The sequence below is a fragment of the Lissotriton vulgaris genome, chromosome 4_1, assembly GCF_964263255.1.
Source record: "Lissotriton vulgaris chromosome 4_1, aLisVul1.2, whole genome shotgun sequence".
In the NCBI taxonomy this organism is placed as follows: Eukaryota; Metazoa; Chordata; class Amphibia; order Caudata; family Salamandridae; genus Lissotriton; species Lissotriton vulgaris.
Window position 1 is genome coordinate 2,136,293,401 of NC_141691.1, and position 15,569 is coordinate 2,136,308,969.

A 15,569-nucleotide genomic window follows, 5' to 3' on the forward strand; every position below is an offset into this window, starting at 1 on the left:
AGGTTGAAGGATCAGTGGTAGTTGTAGCTACACTGAGAGGGAGAGTGGAGAATGGCTATTGTGTGCCAGGGGTTACTGCCCCCCACTCTGTGAAGTGGTCAGGACCTGTGACATTTGGATGGCCTAGGGCCTGGTCCTGGCCGTGGATGACTAGAGAGTACCAGTGAGGTATCCTAGTTGGGCCAGAGAGCTATTGTTGAGGGAAATCCATGTGCGTTCAGAGTGGCGTAGAACCGGAAGGTGTCCCTGCTGTGCGGGCCCGTGTCCGTGTTTTGTCGCCCAAAGCGGGAAGCCCATCAGTGGAGGGATTGGTCTACCCTGCGTTTTGTCTGGAAGGGGGTTGTGTTGGACTTGGACCTTTTTTGCAGGTTCACCCTGGAACATTTTGCTTTTTCCTAGCCTGTTTCTGTGACCTGGTGCTAGTGATTTTAGGCCTCTGCGCACTTACCACAGTGAAAAGTGCGTGAGCTCTCTGTGTGTGTGGTGAGAGTGACCTGCCCTCCCATAGGAGTGCATGGGGAATATATATGACCAGGGTAGTTCCTGATGTGTGGAGATTGCAGAGTCAAGTTTGGTATGTGCTAACTCGTGGATTGAATGCTGCGCAATGATGTATGCGGTATGAATGTGTCTAGTGCGGAAGTGCAACTTCTAGAAGTTGGCATGTTTGTGTAATTTGTATCTTGGCGTGTGACTCCCTTGCCCTGACTAGAATGGTGGTTTCTGCCTGGCTTTGGCGTCAGCCTTAGCCAACCAGAAATAGCCAGTTCTAACACTAACTAATACATATTTTCCTCTTTTAACAGCGGAACAAGTTTCTTATGAAGTCACACTTTAAGATGACGACTGGTGACAACATTATTTTGGATGAAACAAGAGTCATGCCAGCAAAGTATGACATTTTAAACTGGGTTAAGTTTCCCAATGGATCAATATCTGGCCTCAAGGTTGGACATTTTGACCTCTCAGCCCCACCAGGACACCAACTTTCAATCAACCAAAGCTCCATATTATGGCACTCCGAGGGACCCAACGTGGAACTGGTGAGTGTGAGACTCCCACCTGAGTATATCTTCACATAATATTCCATTTAGGTGCCTGTATAATGCCTGCACTAGGCTTAAATAACTTCATGCTCTGTGTCTGTAGGTATGACAAAGCTTTGCAAAGATGCTGTTTACATTTGAAATAGATAAGTAAGTAAATATACCCACATGTTCTGTGCAGACTAAAATTTAGACAACATTCATAAGGTGCATGTGTGAATGAACGAGTGGGTGAAATAATGAGTCCACGATTGAGTGAGTGAAAAATAAGAGGGATGGTTGATTGGGGTGTCGATGTTGGTGGTGCCAATGGCCCGAGGTTATTGGTGGAATTGTGGAAAATTAAAATAGGAGGTTGTGTGAAATGATGTCTGTGTGACATTTACCACACCTACATGGGTGATGCAAAATGTGCCATGCCAACATCACTGTACGTAAAATAAATAAATGAACAACAAACATAATTTCTTTGATGTGACTCGCTGTTCAGAATTCTGAACTCCCCGGAAGTCCCACTGAGGACTCATTTGAAGCTTCAATCCCAGTGAGGGCTCCAGGATGCTGGATCGTTTTTCCTGAATGTCCCTTTCTGTCATGGGGGGGAATGAGTAGTGTTTTGGTGGTCCCTGGGTGAGGACCCTCTTACTTGGGGACTTTGTGCTGGTCAAGAGTATCATAAGGTGTGCTTGGAGCAGGATCCTGCAGTCTAGGAGAGGCCTCCCCTTCTTGGATGTGTGAATAATCTTTGACCAAACCCCGGGGGGACAGTTCTCAGGTTAGAAGTGGGTAAATACCCCATCAGGGCTATATTGGCTATTCTACTGGGTATGAAAGCACTTGAGACAGAGACTGGGAGAGCTCTGCTGCTTGGCCGGGTTATGAAGCTCTGCCCTGACCCTGGGTCACAGCTCTGGAATTCTTGGGGGTGGAAGACTCTGCCCTGAGCTCAATGATTGGACCAGATGTGCTTTAGAAATCTGAGGATGGGGTCCAGCAGGCCCAGGGTGGATGCCAATCTTGGTTGATTTGAGAATCTCTGACAAGTTCCCAGATCCGAGTTCTGACTGGGTGAGGGATGAAAGCTTCCAGCCCTGGGCTCTGTTCTTCAGCCGGATGTGTTTCAAAGTGCCCGGGATGGAGTCCAGCAGGCCCAGGAGGATAGCCCCCTGATTTTCTCTATTAAGAAGCTGTGACCAGGCCTCGAGTCAGCGTCCAAACTGAATCTGTGATGGGTGGAAGCCCCCGGCCATGCCCCGCCATACTCTGCTCAGCCTTGCCTCAAAGTGCCCTGGGTAGGATCCTGCAGGCCCACAGAGGGTTCGCCTGCCTTTGTTGGTTAGTAAGCTCTGACCTTCTCTCAAAAAGCCTTTAATGGGGTCCTGCTGGTCCCTGGAAGTCTCCGCTGCTTGGCCAGGATAACCAGCTCTAACCGTGCACTGGTACTAACCTTCTGGAGGCCCTTGATAGCCCGATGTCTGGTGCCCAGCTTGATGTCCAAGAGCACAGTCCGCAGAGTCCCTCTCACTTCAGTACATCTCAGGGGCCCTAGGGGACTGCAAGCAAAGAGCCTCATACCATAGCACCAAATTTAGAGCACCATCTGACATAAATATAATGCCCTAAATAATGTGTATGATACTCTGACATACAACTGAAGTATGCAAGCTGCCATTTAAAAGTTCGTAGATGTAGGTGTGCCTCTTCCTCCAAACACACATGTTTACACTGCATTACACATGTTACATTCTCTGCTCTTACATATTCCCTTTCCTGGATCTTTTGCCTTTTGGTCTTAATTTGAAGATACGTTTTTTTCAAATGAATGTTGAAATATCTCCAAGTGAATGGTTGATCTTTTGCTTAAGTGCGAATACTCATTTAAACATATATACAACAAAATACATATTTAAAGCTACACAGAATAACATAATGTGGTTATTCTTAATATTTAGAAATCAAAGGCTTTTATTTATGATATGCTGGGGGCAGCGTGACATGGGACACATACACGTGAGTAGTTTACCATCAAGAACTGTGAGCAATTTCTACAGTATGACCACAAACGAAAAGATGAAGGCAAATGAGTTATGTTTAGTCAAACAACAATGGTGCAAATAAAGAGGTCACTAGCTGTGCAAATGATCATTCCTGTGATGCTACTCCCACAGGTCTCCTTTGCAGTTTTACATGAACCCTTCCTGCTCTTTTTGAGGTCTCTGTCCCACCTCTCCTAGACACTCCCCCTCCTGATCTCCTTAAGTCATACTCTGTCTGGATATATACCAAGTAAGGGATGTGACAGTAGCAGAGGGCAAGAGTGCCCACAGCCAGTGCGTCTAGGGCTACTATGGGGGAACAGTGGACCTCGGTAGAATGAAGCTGTTGGTTGTCATGGAGACACATGAGTCTCTATTCCTGTGATCCACCATCTCCTTCAGTAGCATCTCTGGTACCAAGCAGGCTTTCCCCACCATCCTCAGTGACAGAGTGAGATGTAGGGTTTAAAGCCTACATCGCTGTCTCCCTGGTGTGCTAACTGTGGGAGCCCCACCTTTTTATTGGGGATCTATATTTTCTCTTATCACTCCTCATGTTGAGCGGGTGGATTGGATTTTGGGAGAAACACTGACATCATTAAAAAGTCAATACTCTTTTCCCGCACAGGACAATATTTTGCTGCTGGTCAAAGATTTATGTGTGTGGAGGGACCGTGGTATCTGGGCATAGCTCCGCAATGCATACCAGGGCATAAGGTCACATCCTCAGTATTCACAATATAGCACTGAGGATGTGGCCTCCACAAAATGAGATACTCACTTGTCAATACAACCTTTAAATAACCTGTATATCATGTTCAAGAGTTCTCGGAATCATACCGATAAATGCTTGCTCAATTTACCTTTTGCCTGAATGGAAACTGCTAAACAGGCATGTAGTATCTTCCACATTCCATTTTTGGTACATGGTAATATTGCTTCTCAATGCTTGGTGCCTTCAGGTAATAACTTATAAAGGAGCACAATAAACCCTGATCATACTGTTAGATTTGCAGTGTCACCTCTGTGCATCCTGCCTTCGTGAGTGTTGGAGACTCTCGGCCCTCGGCTCAGTTTTTACTTCTAATCTGAGTCCTCTTTTCCATCTTTCTTCTCCCATTCCTCACTCTGTCTGCAGTGAGAGCTGCCTCCTGGGGCCTCAGTTCAGACTTTACATGTAATCTTCCTCCCTTATTCCCTCTTTTTTCACAGATTCCTTGCTCTTTCTGGAGTGAGAGCAGTCCCCTTTGTTCCTCAGTAAAGAATTTACATCTAATCTCTTCATTTATCCCCTTTTTCTTCACAGATTCCTGGCTCTGTCTGCAGTAAGAGCTGCCCCCCTGGGTACCGAAAGGTTCCAATAGAAGGGAGGCCCACCTGCTGCTTTGACTGTGTGCCGTGTGCCGAAGGGGAGTTTTCAGACAGGACAGGTAAGTGAACACCTTATAGTTCTTACAGACCAGAAGCCAGATGTGTAAAGTAGTCAAATGAGCAGGAACACACGCATGTATAAAAGCAGCTGTTACATTTCTCAGCTTATGGACTGAGTAGGGTGTTTGCTCCTGTGTTAATATTGTTTAGTAATAGTTTAAGTGGGGTGTTGTTACAGGGATTTTCATGCCAGATAAGATCATCTAATATAAATTTTGTGGCGTGAATATTATGTACAAACATATCCCTCTTGTGGGTGTAGATTATGTGTGATTAACCGCAATGGAACAAATACTGTGCAAGAGATATCTTGAATTCAAAAATGTTTCTGAACAATATCAGGGCTGCAATCTTCTGGTGCCAAACCAGCACAGTATTTTACTTATTTTAAGATTTGAGATATATTTATCTTCTCTCGCGATCCAGAGAAGGGACTGGAGAGTATTGACCAAGCATTGTGGTGGTTAACATGGATACATTATCTATGTGATTGCTGGCGTTAGTGCCTATCTGTCTTTGTGGCAGTAGAGTAATGAAGAATGTGTCCTCACTGAGACCAGTCAAACTCTACATCGGTGTAGAGGCTTCTCGGTATTGTGTTCCCTTCACTTCTTTAATCTCTGTAGATGAAGCATCTTCTCTCTGTCTACAACCTAGTCTGCACGAACATGCACTCTTTGCACTCTTTGTGACTAACCATCAAGTTTGACCCAGTGGCCTTTTCATTAATTCTGAATCTTCGTTTGTGCTCATATGAGTCATGAAAAAATTATACAAACTTTGTCTGTCTGACATATTCCACAAATATTTGATATTATGGTCATCATCAACAAATTTTTATGTTATTTTTTACTTTCCCGTCCCTAAAAACATATAAAATGATACCATACATGGGCATATAAACAGTACTACCCTATATCTCAAATAATGGGTAATAATTTTGAAAAATCCGCCATATTGGATTAACGCGTAATGATAAAGTGGTATCACCATCGCATTCTATGGGAAATTCACTCACAGAAATTGTATTGCAATTAGTTCTAGGTTAGCCCATTTTTTGAACTAATTTGACTACACCGTTACTCAAAATGATCTGACTGACATCTGTTAACACCTCATAAAAATGACAATGACAATGAAACACTTCCATGTTCAGTCATCAAAATCAGCCACTTAACGCTATTTTCTAGAAAATGCTAACACCTAGGGCCTTTTTTATGAGTTTTGGCAGTCCTGTGTACGAGCGCATCCGAGAAGACAGTCCGAGCATGGAGAGCTCGTCAGCTGACCACATTATTAAAAGTTGTGTAGATCTTCATGGTGAAGACCGGAGCTGGACCAACAAGATGGTCAGCAGATAGCTGTTTTTATGTTCGGGGAAAAGCAGCCATCAAAGGGCAGTACTGGGGAGCTGCACAGATGCGCATATTACAAGTTGCCTGTTCCATGAGCGGACTGTGGCAGTCCCACTGCCTGCTACAACATGGTGATGATAAAGGATTTGTGGTGTCTACTCAACCCTTTCTTATTCTTCTAGGCAGACTTCAAACTGGATCACTTTCTCCAGCCCACCCCCACACAGCAGGATCTTCACCCCAAGGAACATGATCCTGTTTTTGATGATCTACTGTTGAGTCAATTATAGGCTGATCCCCAGTAATGAATATATGGTATTTTTCCACATGTGCGCATAATACCATTCACTATGTTCATTCACTATGAATCAAAATAGTTTATCAAAGTTAAGGAAAATTTGCGTGCTGCCTGGTGGAAGGGCGGCTAGCCCGACTAAATGAGCAACAGCTAGTGGAGATCCACTTGTATACCAAACGCACATCTATGATTAAAGTATAGTACTGTAGTACATAATAAATGTTCAGCATGTAATAAAATTAGGACAACTAATTTGTCAAGAAAATGAGGTAAGTTGTCAGTTTGTCATCATTTCATTGTTGAATAAAACATAATTATTGCATAGGAATGAAAATCCAATCAAACCACAGAAAAATTGTGTATTTTTCACTTTGATAGATCAGGTGAACAAAATAAACGCTGTGTATTTCACAAAGTATGGTAATAAATCAACATCTTGGTCAAGCCCAATGCATTTCGGGATTGTATCCCTTCTTCAGGGGTACTGGTAATAAAAGAAAAACAAGCTTTAAGTACTGCTCTTGATAAAGGCTTGTGTGCCAGTGCATTTGTTGTTAGTGGGGAGCCACTTGAAGATCTTCCGTAGCATGTGTGGACTGAAGTCGCTGGCTGATGAGTCTACGTTGACCTGGGATTTTAATAGACAGCTTGCAATCAATTATGATGCCGAGGTTCCTGGCGTGATCAGACTGGGAGGATGCTGGTCCTAATTCCACTGGCCACCACAAAGTGTTCCAGTTGGTGGAGATTATGTAAAAGGTCAGTATGTCTGTTTTGTTCATGTTGATCTCTCAACCACTATGTGATGGTCACCATGCCCCTGTGGAATCTGGCTCTGGTGGTGGTGTGGTTCCCGGAGAGGCATAGAATAAGTTGAGTGTTGTCTGCATTTGAGATGATGTTGAGCCTGTGGGATCTGACAATGTTGGCCGATGATTTCATGTAGGTGTTGAAGAAGGTGGGACTCAGGGGTTAACCCATCGGGACACCGCAGATGATTTTCTTGGGCTCTGAGGTAAATGAAGATAGACAGATTTTCTGGGATCTGACGGTGAAGAACGAGGTGATCCATCTAAGGTTGTTCCTTTGATATTGATTTTGCTTAGCCTAAAGGGTATGCGTGCTGGAGTGTGTGTGAGTGGGTGTACGAGAGATATATGGCTGAGAATATGTGTCTCCTAAGGAATCTGTCAGTAAGTATTTTACTTTTTAGATGAGTCTTAGTATGCACAGGTGTTAGACTGGGTGTCAGTGTGCATTAATGTGTGTTGCTGACTAAGTATTTTTTATCAAAGTCTATGTATGTGAGTACAGGCATACATATAGGTGGTTTGGGACTGTTTATATGTCTGGAAGAAGACTGGGAATCTCTCTATATATATACAATATCAATGTGGTTTGTTTGTGTTTCCTAATGTGTGTCTCTCTGTTTTTGCCTGGTTAGATCTGAGTGTGTATGTGTCTGTCAGTTCCTCTCTTTTGGAAAAGAGTTAGCATCATAAAATTTACATTTCTTTATAAACTTTACATATAACTAAATAAAAAACACACCATTAATTAGTACTCAAAAAGTCACTGTCAAATTATTTTAGAGCCAGGTGTTCCGCTTTTTCAGTGTATTCTTTTTCATCTTATAGACTTTTAAATATTTTTTGATTTGGAAGACATTTTGACAGTTTACCTCATCTACAAGTGATAATTTAACATTTTTAAAAATGAAAGCCATAAGGTTTCCATCACTGGTTTTAAATATGTCAGTGCAGTAAAGGATCAGGGTGTGCAAAATTCTCAATTTCAGGAAATGACTTCAACACTCTCTTGCTTAGAACCTAGGGTAAACTAATTCTTAATATTCATTTTCTTTTTCTTTATACACTAGACAATCTCAAATGTCCACAGGATTCACCACCATGGATGCATCGCATTTACAATGCGGCACACCATGGCTCAAGGATTGACAGATGCATCATGCATCAGATGGCGTAAAGGTAACGCCTTGCTGGAGTCATTTCGCAAGCAAGAAGCGACTCTAGCAATGCTCAGGAATGCCTGTTCCTATTGTGCTGCTCACTCCTCATGCCTGCTTCAGTGATGTGGAGGCAAGGATCCTGCAGCGGTGGAGGGTACTTTTCCAGATATATTGATGCCTGTGTGTGCATTTTGACTGCATATGTGTTCAATGCACACATATGCATGATACAGGTGGAAAAATGAGCAACAGCTAGTGGAGATCCACTGGTATACCAAACGCACAGCTATGATTAAAGTATAGTATTGTAGTACATAATAATTGTTCAGCATGTAATACAATTAGGACAACCAATTTATCAAGAGAATGAGGTAAGCAGTCAGTTTGTCATTTCATTGTTGAATAAAACATAATTATAGCATAGTAATGAAAATACAATCAAACCACAGAAAAATTGTGTATTTTTCACTTTGATAGATCAGGTGAACAAAAGTAAACGCTGTGTATTTCACAAAATATGGTGATAAATCAACATATTGGTCAAGCCCAATGCATTTCCGGATTGTATCCCTTCTTCAGGGGCACTGGTAATAAAAAGAAAAACAAGCTTTAAGTACTACATTACAAGGAAGCAATAAAGATTTGAATATAGTATTGATACAGAGCATGTACAATGGCCAAGGATCAGCAGTAGAAAAAGTTTGAATATAAATCCTGATGTACTCAAACCAAAACAGTGCTTGAAAGAACGACTTCATTGTGAATTTACTCAATAAAGTTAGTAGAAAGTGCAAAAATAATTTGGGTGGTGTTAATTGAACATGTGAAAGGAGAGTATTACCAGTGATTGCAAGAATAGAGTGGAATGACATCTGAAACGCGCAGTGTATACAGAAAGGCAACCGGCAATGCACTTACTGAAGTCCAATAAAGAAAGCGCACCCTGCTGATATACGCTCAGCAGTTGACGGTACCAAATCTGCATAAATGAGATAGAGCCCAAACGTGAGTCTCCAAACACATAATCAACCAGTTTCTAAACCCTATTACTGAAAAAGTGTACTTACTTATGCAACTACCTCAATGCTACCACACAAGTGGGATAAAAGAAGTGAAGATGATCTATAATGCCAAAAAATAACCAGTCACTTAAATGAACAATGTGTGTTTAAGCTGAACTAAAACAGTATAGCCGGCAAACGCAAAGTACCTTGAGGACAACGGTCCTAAGAACTCAATCTTGTGAGCAAAACATTTTTGTCGGGGAACCCTTCAGGGTGAAAAGTAGAGAGGTCTACAAAACAAGAAAACATACAAATTCCCATCAGAAAAGTGATAAGCTACTCATAGTCTTAAAAAGCCGCCTGACCCCAGGCTAAACCTGCATCGTCACTCACTAAACTTACTGAGTTGAAGAGCTGTGTCCTAGCGCATTCGCTGGAGGAAAGGAAGTTGTAAAGAGCTCCGCAGCGTGTAGCAACTGATATAGCGTGTTGAACGCTATGTTTGTCAGGCCCAGGGGCGCTTGCGGTCTAGGGCCCGCCCCATTTGGCCTACGGCCATGTCCCAAACGTTTATGTGGAAAGACTCATGGGTCTTCCCCTGCTGGACATTGGTGGTTGCTTTGTTACAGGGCTAGGGCAGGCTAAGCTTTGGAAATGTATTTTGCCCTAAAAATTCCATTGATTCCCTATGGTCCGCGAGATGAGTGAGGTTTGGCAGGGTACGCAAGATGAGTGAGGTTTTGCAGGGTACGCGAGATGCGTGCACTTTGGCAACCGCGTACCGCGAGATGCGTGCAATTTGGCATGCCGTCGCATTTCAACGCCGCAAGCAGGGGAAATTACGCGGGTGTGGTTACGTTGATGTACGTGACCACACCCAAGGATCTGTGCTCACTATTCTGGAGATTTCTGAGAAGGAGGTTGATTCCAGGCAGGCTCTGTGTTTTGGTATGCTGTTTAACCCTTTGATGCAGATTCGTGTGTGCCGTGCTGGAGCAGATCTTTCCGGAGGAGCTTCTTGAGTTGGTAACTTCTGCGGCAGTCTTTGAGAAGGTGGTTTTGGACCGGATTTCTTCGAGGAATTTCTTCCTTTGGGGTCCAGAGTTTGCAGATGAACCTATAATTAAGAGTAGGTCGTACTCTTTAGGTATGAAGGCGATTTAATGCACAAAAAGGTTTTTATTTTTTGTATTTACAGAATCTAAAGAGCAAGAAAGATTTAAACGCTGTTTCAGTTTTTTTTATCATGTTATTTAAGGAATTAGAAATCTTCAATGTTTTTGGTATGAAGTAAACCCAACATAATATTTTGAATAGAAAGTTATTGTCTTAGCACAGAAACAAGATAAATCTCTTGCTTATGTTTTCTGCATGTAACTTGATTATGAAGCTATAACAAGATCAAATTAGAGTGTTTTGCAATACACCGTTTCGTGCTATGTGAACAAGTTTAAAGGTTTTGATACTATCTAACAGTGAACAATTTACAGAAGATAATGTAAATCGTGCTATTTTTTCTGAGAGAGTTATTATCAGAAAAGTACAGATGTTTTATGTGCAAAGAAATATCAAGCATTTGGAGAATAATTAGTATAAAAGGTCAAATTGCAAGAGGTTTAATTGCGATATTATTCCACAGAATTTTGTGAAGTGAATCTAGTTTTACATGAAAACTCCATGCTTAGATTGCTGCTTGCATTAAGGAAAATTTACTGAAATATAAGTAAATAGGTATTAGTGTGTGTCTAACTTTTTCTTTTTCAGATCTCCCTCCCAGCTGTTCCCTTCCCAACTCCCCTTTTCCCCCCGCTTGATCACTTCAATATTCTGTGTAATAATTACAATCAGAATTGGAGTTATCGAGAGGTGGGCCCTTATATCATCGCATCAGATTCCGAGGAAGACTTCGTCTGACAGAATAGTGAGCCCACAAATTATTTTCCTCCTGATCTGACTGTGTTGACATAATGGCCACCATGGATGATTTACTTGCGTAAAAATGCAGGCAGGTTATTCAGACTAACCCCTCCTGAGGCGAATAGCCGGGAGACGCCCTGTTCTTTTTTAAAAACTGTAAATTGTGTTCACTTGTGTGTTGATTTTAAAAACTCACTCACCACTCGCTACGTGATCAGTCAGCACCCCGCACAGCTGATTGGAAGCTGTCGCGGAGAGGAGACACGCCCACTCGACAGGCCACACTCCCTTCTGCTACATAAGCGCGCGCTGACTGAAAGCGGCGCTTATTCAGACTAACCCCTCCTGAGGCAAATAGCCGGGAGACGCCCTGTTCTTTTTTAAAAACTGTAAATTGTGTTCACTTGTGTGTTGATTTTAAAAACTCACTCACCACTCGCTACGTGATCAGCCAGCACCCCGCACAGCTGATTGGAAGCTGTCGCGGAGAGGAGACACGCCCACTCTACATGCCACGCCCCCTTCTGGTACATAAGCGCGCGCTGACTGAAAGAGGCACTTATTCAGACTAACCCCTCCTGAGGCAAATAGCCGGGAGACGCCCTGTTCTTTTTTAAAAACTGTAAATTGTGTTCACTTGTGTGTTGATTTTAAAAACTCACTCACCACTCGCTACGTGATCAGCCAGCACCCCGCACAGCTGATTGGAAGCTGTCGGGAAGAGGAGACACGCCCACTCGACAGGTCACGCCCCCTTGTCTGTTCCCTCCCCCTCCCACCCTCATAACCATGCTCACTCGTAGGACGCACAGCGGACGAGCGCAGGGGGCGCGCCGATTGCGCGCCGAAGGCGCGCTTAAGGCAAGCTCGTCTGCACTCGTCCGCGCCCGGCCGGGCCCAAGGGCCATGTCCCCTGCCCCCACCAGAGACGACAGAGTGGTATATAGCCCAAGCCTCCTTTATCAGCTACGGCCACCTATCTCTCCCAAGTGTGGAACCCCGTCACACCCCCTGGAGATCCCTCGACACTGCAAGTACTGCAAGTCAGACCTATGCACCACAACCACAAAACCCAGAGTCGAGGTAAAAAACTACTCCATGCTTCTTCTTAACTGCAGGTCCCTAGTAAAACACTGCCTAGAAATTTCCTTACTACTGGAGGAATATTCCCCAGATGCAATCTTTCTGACCGAGACATGGCTGAACCAAGACTCTCAGCCAGACCTGGCACAAGCCATCATCCCAGGATATCAGATAGCGCGGGCCGACCGACCACTGGGCAGAGGTGGCGGCCTCGCGATTATCTACAAAGAAGGCTATACCTGCCGCCACTTAGCGGAAGACATTGAGGACTGTGAAAACCTCTCTTTCTCCATCGAGTTCTCTCCCAATGCCTACTTCACCGGTATTCTTATATACCGCACTCCCGGTCCCATAGGACAATTCAACTCCTCCCTACTCTCAGTGACCTCCCAGTCGGTTGTCTCTCCCTCCCTCCAACTTCACCCTACTTGGAGATTTCAACATCCATTTTGATAACCCGCTAGACCCCTCGGCACAAGAGACACAGTCAAGCTTGGCCGCATTTTAACTTGAGCAGTTGGTTCCCTCTGCTACACATGAAAAGGGGCATCTGCTAGACCCGATCTTCAGTAACTCAGACTAGCTCAAAGTGGGCAACATTACCAGACTTCCCTGGACAGACCATTTCTTAATAGCTTTTTAACTGGACCACGAGTAAACCACCCCCTTCCTCATTTACTACAAGAAAAACTCGTAATTGGTCTAAACTCCCCATTGACAACTGGCTGCAAGCTCTTTGCACCACTAGACCCTCTCTCTCTCCCAAGACCCAACCTCTAACAATACAAAATACGAAGAATTGATAACCACCTCTCTTGACTCGGTCCTTCCAGAGCACTCACCAAACTCCAAGAGACATAGCAAAACAGCTCCTTGGTACACAGAAGATTTCAGAAACCATAAACGTCTCTGTAAAAGACAGGAGAGAAAGTGGTGCACTTCATACAATCCCGAAGAAAAAGCCACCTAAAGGGAAATCATCAGGAACTATAAGCTGGCCATAAAATCCTCGCAAGCTGCCTACTACAACCTTAAAATCACTACGGCGAAATCTAAACCTAAAGAAATCTACCGTATAGTTAACTCCCTCCGTCACCGGTCACAGACAATAACAACTCACCATCCAAGTGCAATGATCTGGTGGAATTCTTTTTTCAAAAAGTTAATAAAATGTATCTTTCTTTTTCCAACCCGCCCACCGACTCACCTGTCCAAAGCCCGCACTCGGCCTCAAACCCGACCAAGCGGCTGGAGTCCTTTCCCCTGATAGCACTGGAAACCTTAGAGAAATTGGCACAACAAATAAAAACCGGCTCCCCATGCGACCCTGCTCCCCCAGGCTCATTGAGCCTGGCCAGCACTACTATTTTTCCCACTCTCTTGGATCTACTGAAGTCCTCCATAGTAAGCAGGACAGTTCCCACAACATGGAAGCACGCTATGGTACGGGCTCTACTGAAAAAACCTTCCCTTGACCCGGCCAACCCCAGTAATTATCGCCCGATCTCGCTACTCCCATGGGCATCGAAAATTTTGGAGAAACACGTCAATACCATCCTGACAACGTTCTTCGAGGAAAACCACCTCCTCGACTCCTCCCAAACAGGCTTTCGCACCAAACCTGGGACAGAGACCGCCCTACTGGCTGTAACTGAGGAGGCAAGACAGATCCTGGATCGAGGAGGATCAGTGGCAGTGATCCTCCTCGATCTAAGTGCCGCATTTGATACGGTACACCACAAAATCCTGCTAACCTGCCTTGCCGACTTAGGAGTGACCGGAGATGCCCTGACATGGTTCGAATCTTTTTTATCTGACAGAACCTTTAAGGTCTTCGACGGTACATCCCGCTCATCCAGTCGTCCTCTGGGATGCGGAGTCCCCCAGGGCTCCTCTTTAAGCCCTACGCTCTTTAATGCATACATGAGGCCACTGGCTGGGATTGTTCGTCCGCATGGTGTCAATATCATCTCCTATGCGGACGACACCCAGCTGGTGGTCTCACTTGCACAGAAGAGCGGCCTCCAGTCACCACCAGACCTAGCGGCCTGCCTGGAAGACGTAAAGAGGTGGATGATGAGCTCATGCCTAAAGCTCAATGACGATAAAACTGAGCTAATGCTCCTGGGCCCAGCCTCCCCTGCCTCCATAGAGCTGATCTGGCCATTAAGCATGGGAGTGGCCTCACCCCCCAGAGACAGCATCAAAAGCTTAGGCGTCTGGCTCGATAAATCTCTGAGCCTTAACACACCGGCCACCAAGATATCAGCCACTTGTTTTGGCCTCCTCAGGGTGATCAAAAAAGTCCTTCCCCTCCTCCGCTTCGAGGCCAAACAGATAATCATACAGGCCCTCATCCAATCTCGTCTGGATTTTAACAACGCCCTCTACCTGGGAGCACCAGACTACACCCTGCAAAAGCTTCAACGCACCCAGAACAGTGCTGCCAGGGCGCTGCTGGGAATCCCTCGGAGGACCTCAATAAAAACCGGCCTAAAGACCTTACATTGGTTACCTGTTAGGGACAGAGTAAAATTCAAAGTGCTCTGCATTGCCCACCAGACATTCTGGGACACGGGCCCAGACATCAACCGCTCCCTGATTTCTCCCTACAGGCCCAATAAGACCCTCTGCTCCTCAACGGCATTTCTAGCCAAGACTCCCAGAATCTGTAGAGCCAGAGCAGGAGGACGCTCCTTTTCGTATAATGTCTCCAAACTTTGGAACACCCTCCCTCTGCAGCTGAGAAACAACCCCAACCTGACTAGCTTTCGCAAACAGCTAAAAACCCTCCTGTTTAATGCTTAACAAAGTAACCTTATGAGGGCTTTCTCTGTTTTTTTAGCGCCTGGACGCCTCAGGGCAGCTGCAGCGCTCTACAAATCACATTTTCATTTCATTTCATTTCATTTCATTTAAATGAAACTATGGCTGCTACAGCATTGTTGTCTGATAAAGTAGATAATATTCAGATTTTGAACACTCCCCTTCCTGAGGAGGCGCAAGACACTAGAGCTTCCACAAATATATCAGTAACTGTTCCACCACAAATTCCTCTGGCTGCGCCAGAACGTTTTTCAGGAGACCCTTCTAAGGTTCAAATATTTTTAACACAAATAGAATTGCATTTCTCTTGTAGACCTGCAGCATTTTCCACCCCTCAATCCAGAATAGCTTTTCTAATTTCTTATCTGTCTGGAGATGCTGCAAATTGGGCAGTTCTGCTAGTACGTCAAGATAGCGCTCTATTGTATAACTGGCGGCGCTTTGTAGAAGAATTTGAGAAAGTATTCGACAGACGAACAGTAACTTTGTCTGCAGATCGAGAACTGTTACAATTAAGACAAGGAAATCGAGATCTCATTGCCTACTTGTCACATTTTAATAGATTGGTCGCAGAAACCTCTTGGCCTGAAGAAAAAAAAACAGC

The 15,569-nt window shown here is 44.4% G+C and overlaps 1 protein-coding gene across 1 annotated transcript in view; it reads left to right on the top strand.

Moving 5' to 3' along the window:
- Positions 1 to 821: 821 nt before the first annotated feature.
- The window catches only part of LOC147725230 (vomeronasal type-2 receptor 26-like), a 64,178-nt gene continuing 49,430 nt past the window's right edge, over positions 822 to 15,569 (top strand). The window contains exons 1-2 of the mRNA XM_086918217.1: positions 822 to 1,043; positions 4,389 to 4,512. Coding sequence (XP_086774343.1) covers positions 822 to 1,043; positions 4,389 to 4,512 — 346 coding nt within the window. The remainder of the gene's footprint in view (positions 1,044 to 4,388; positions 4,513 to 15,569) is intronic.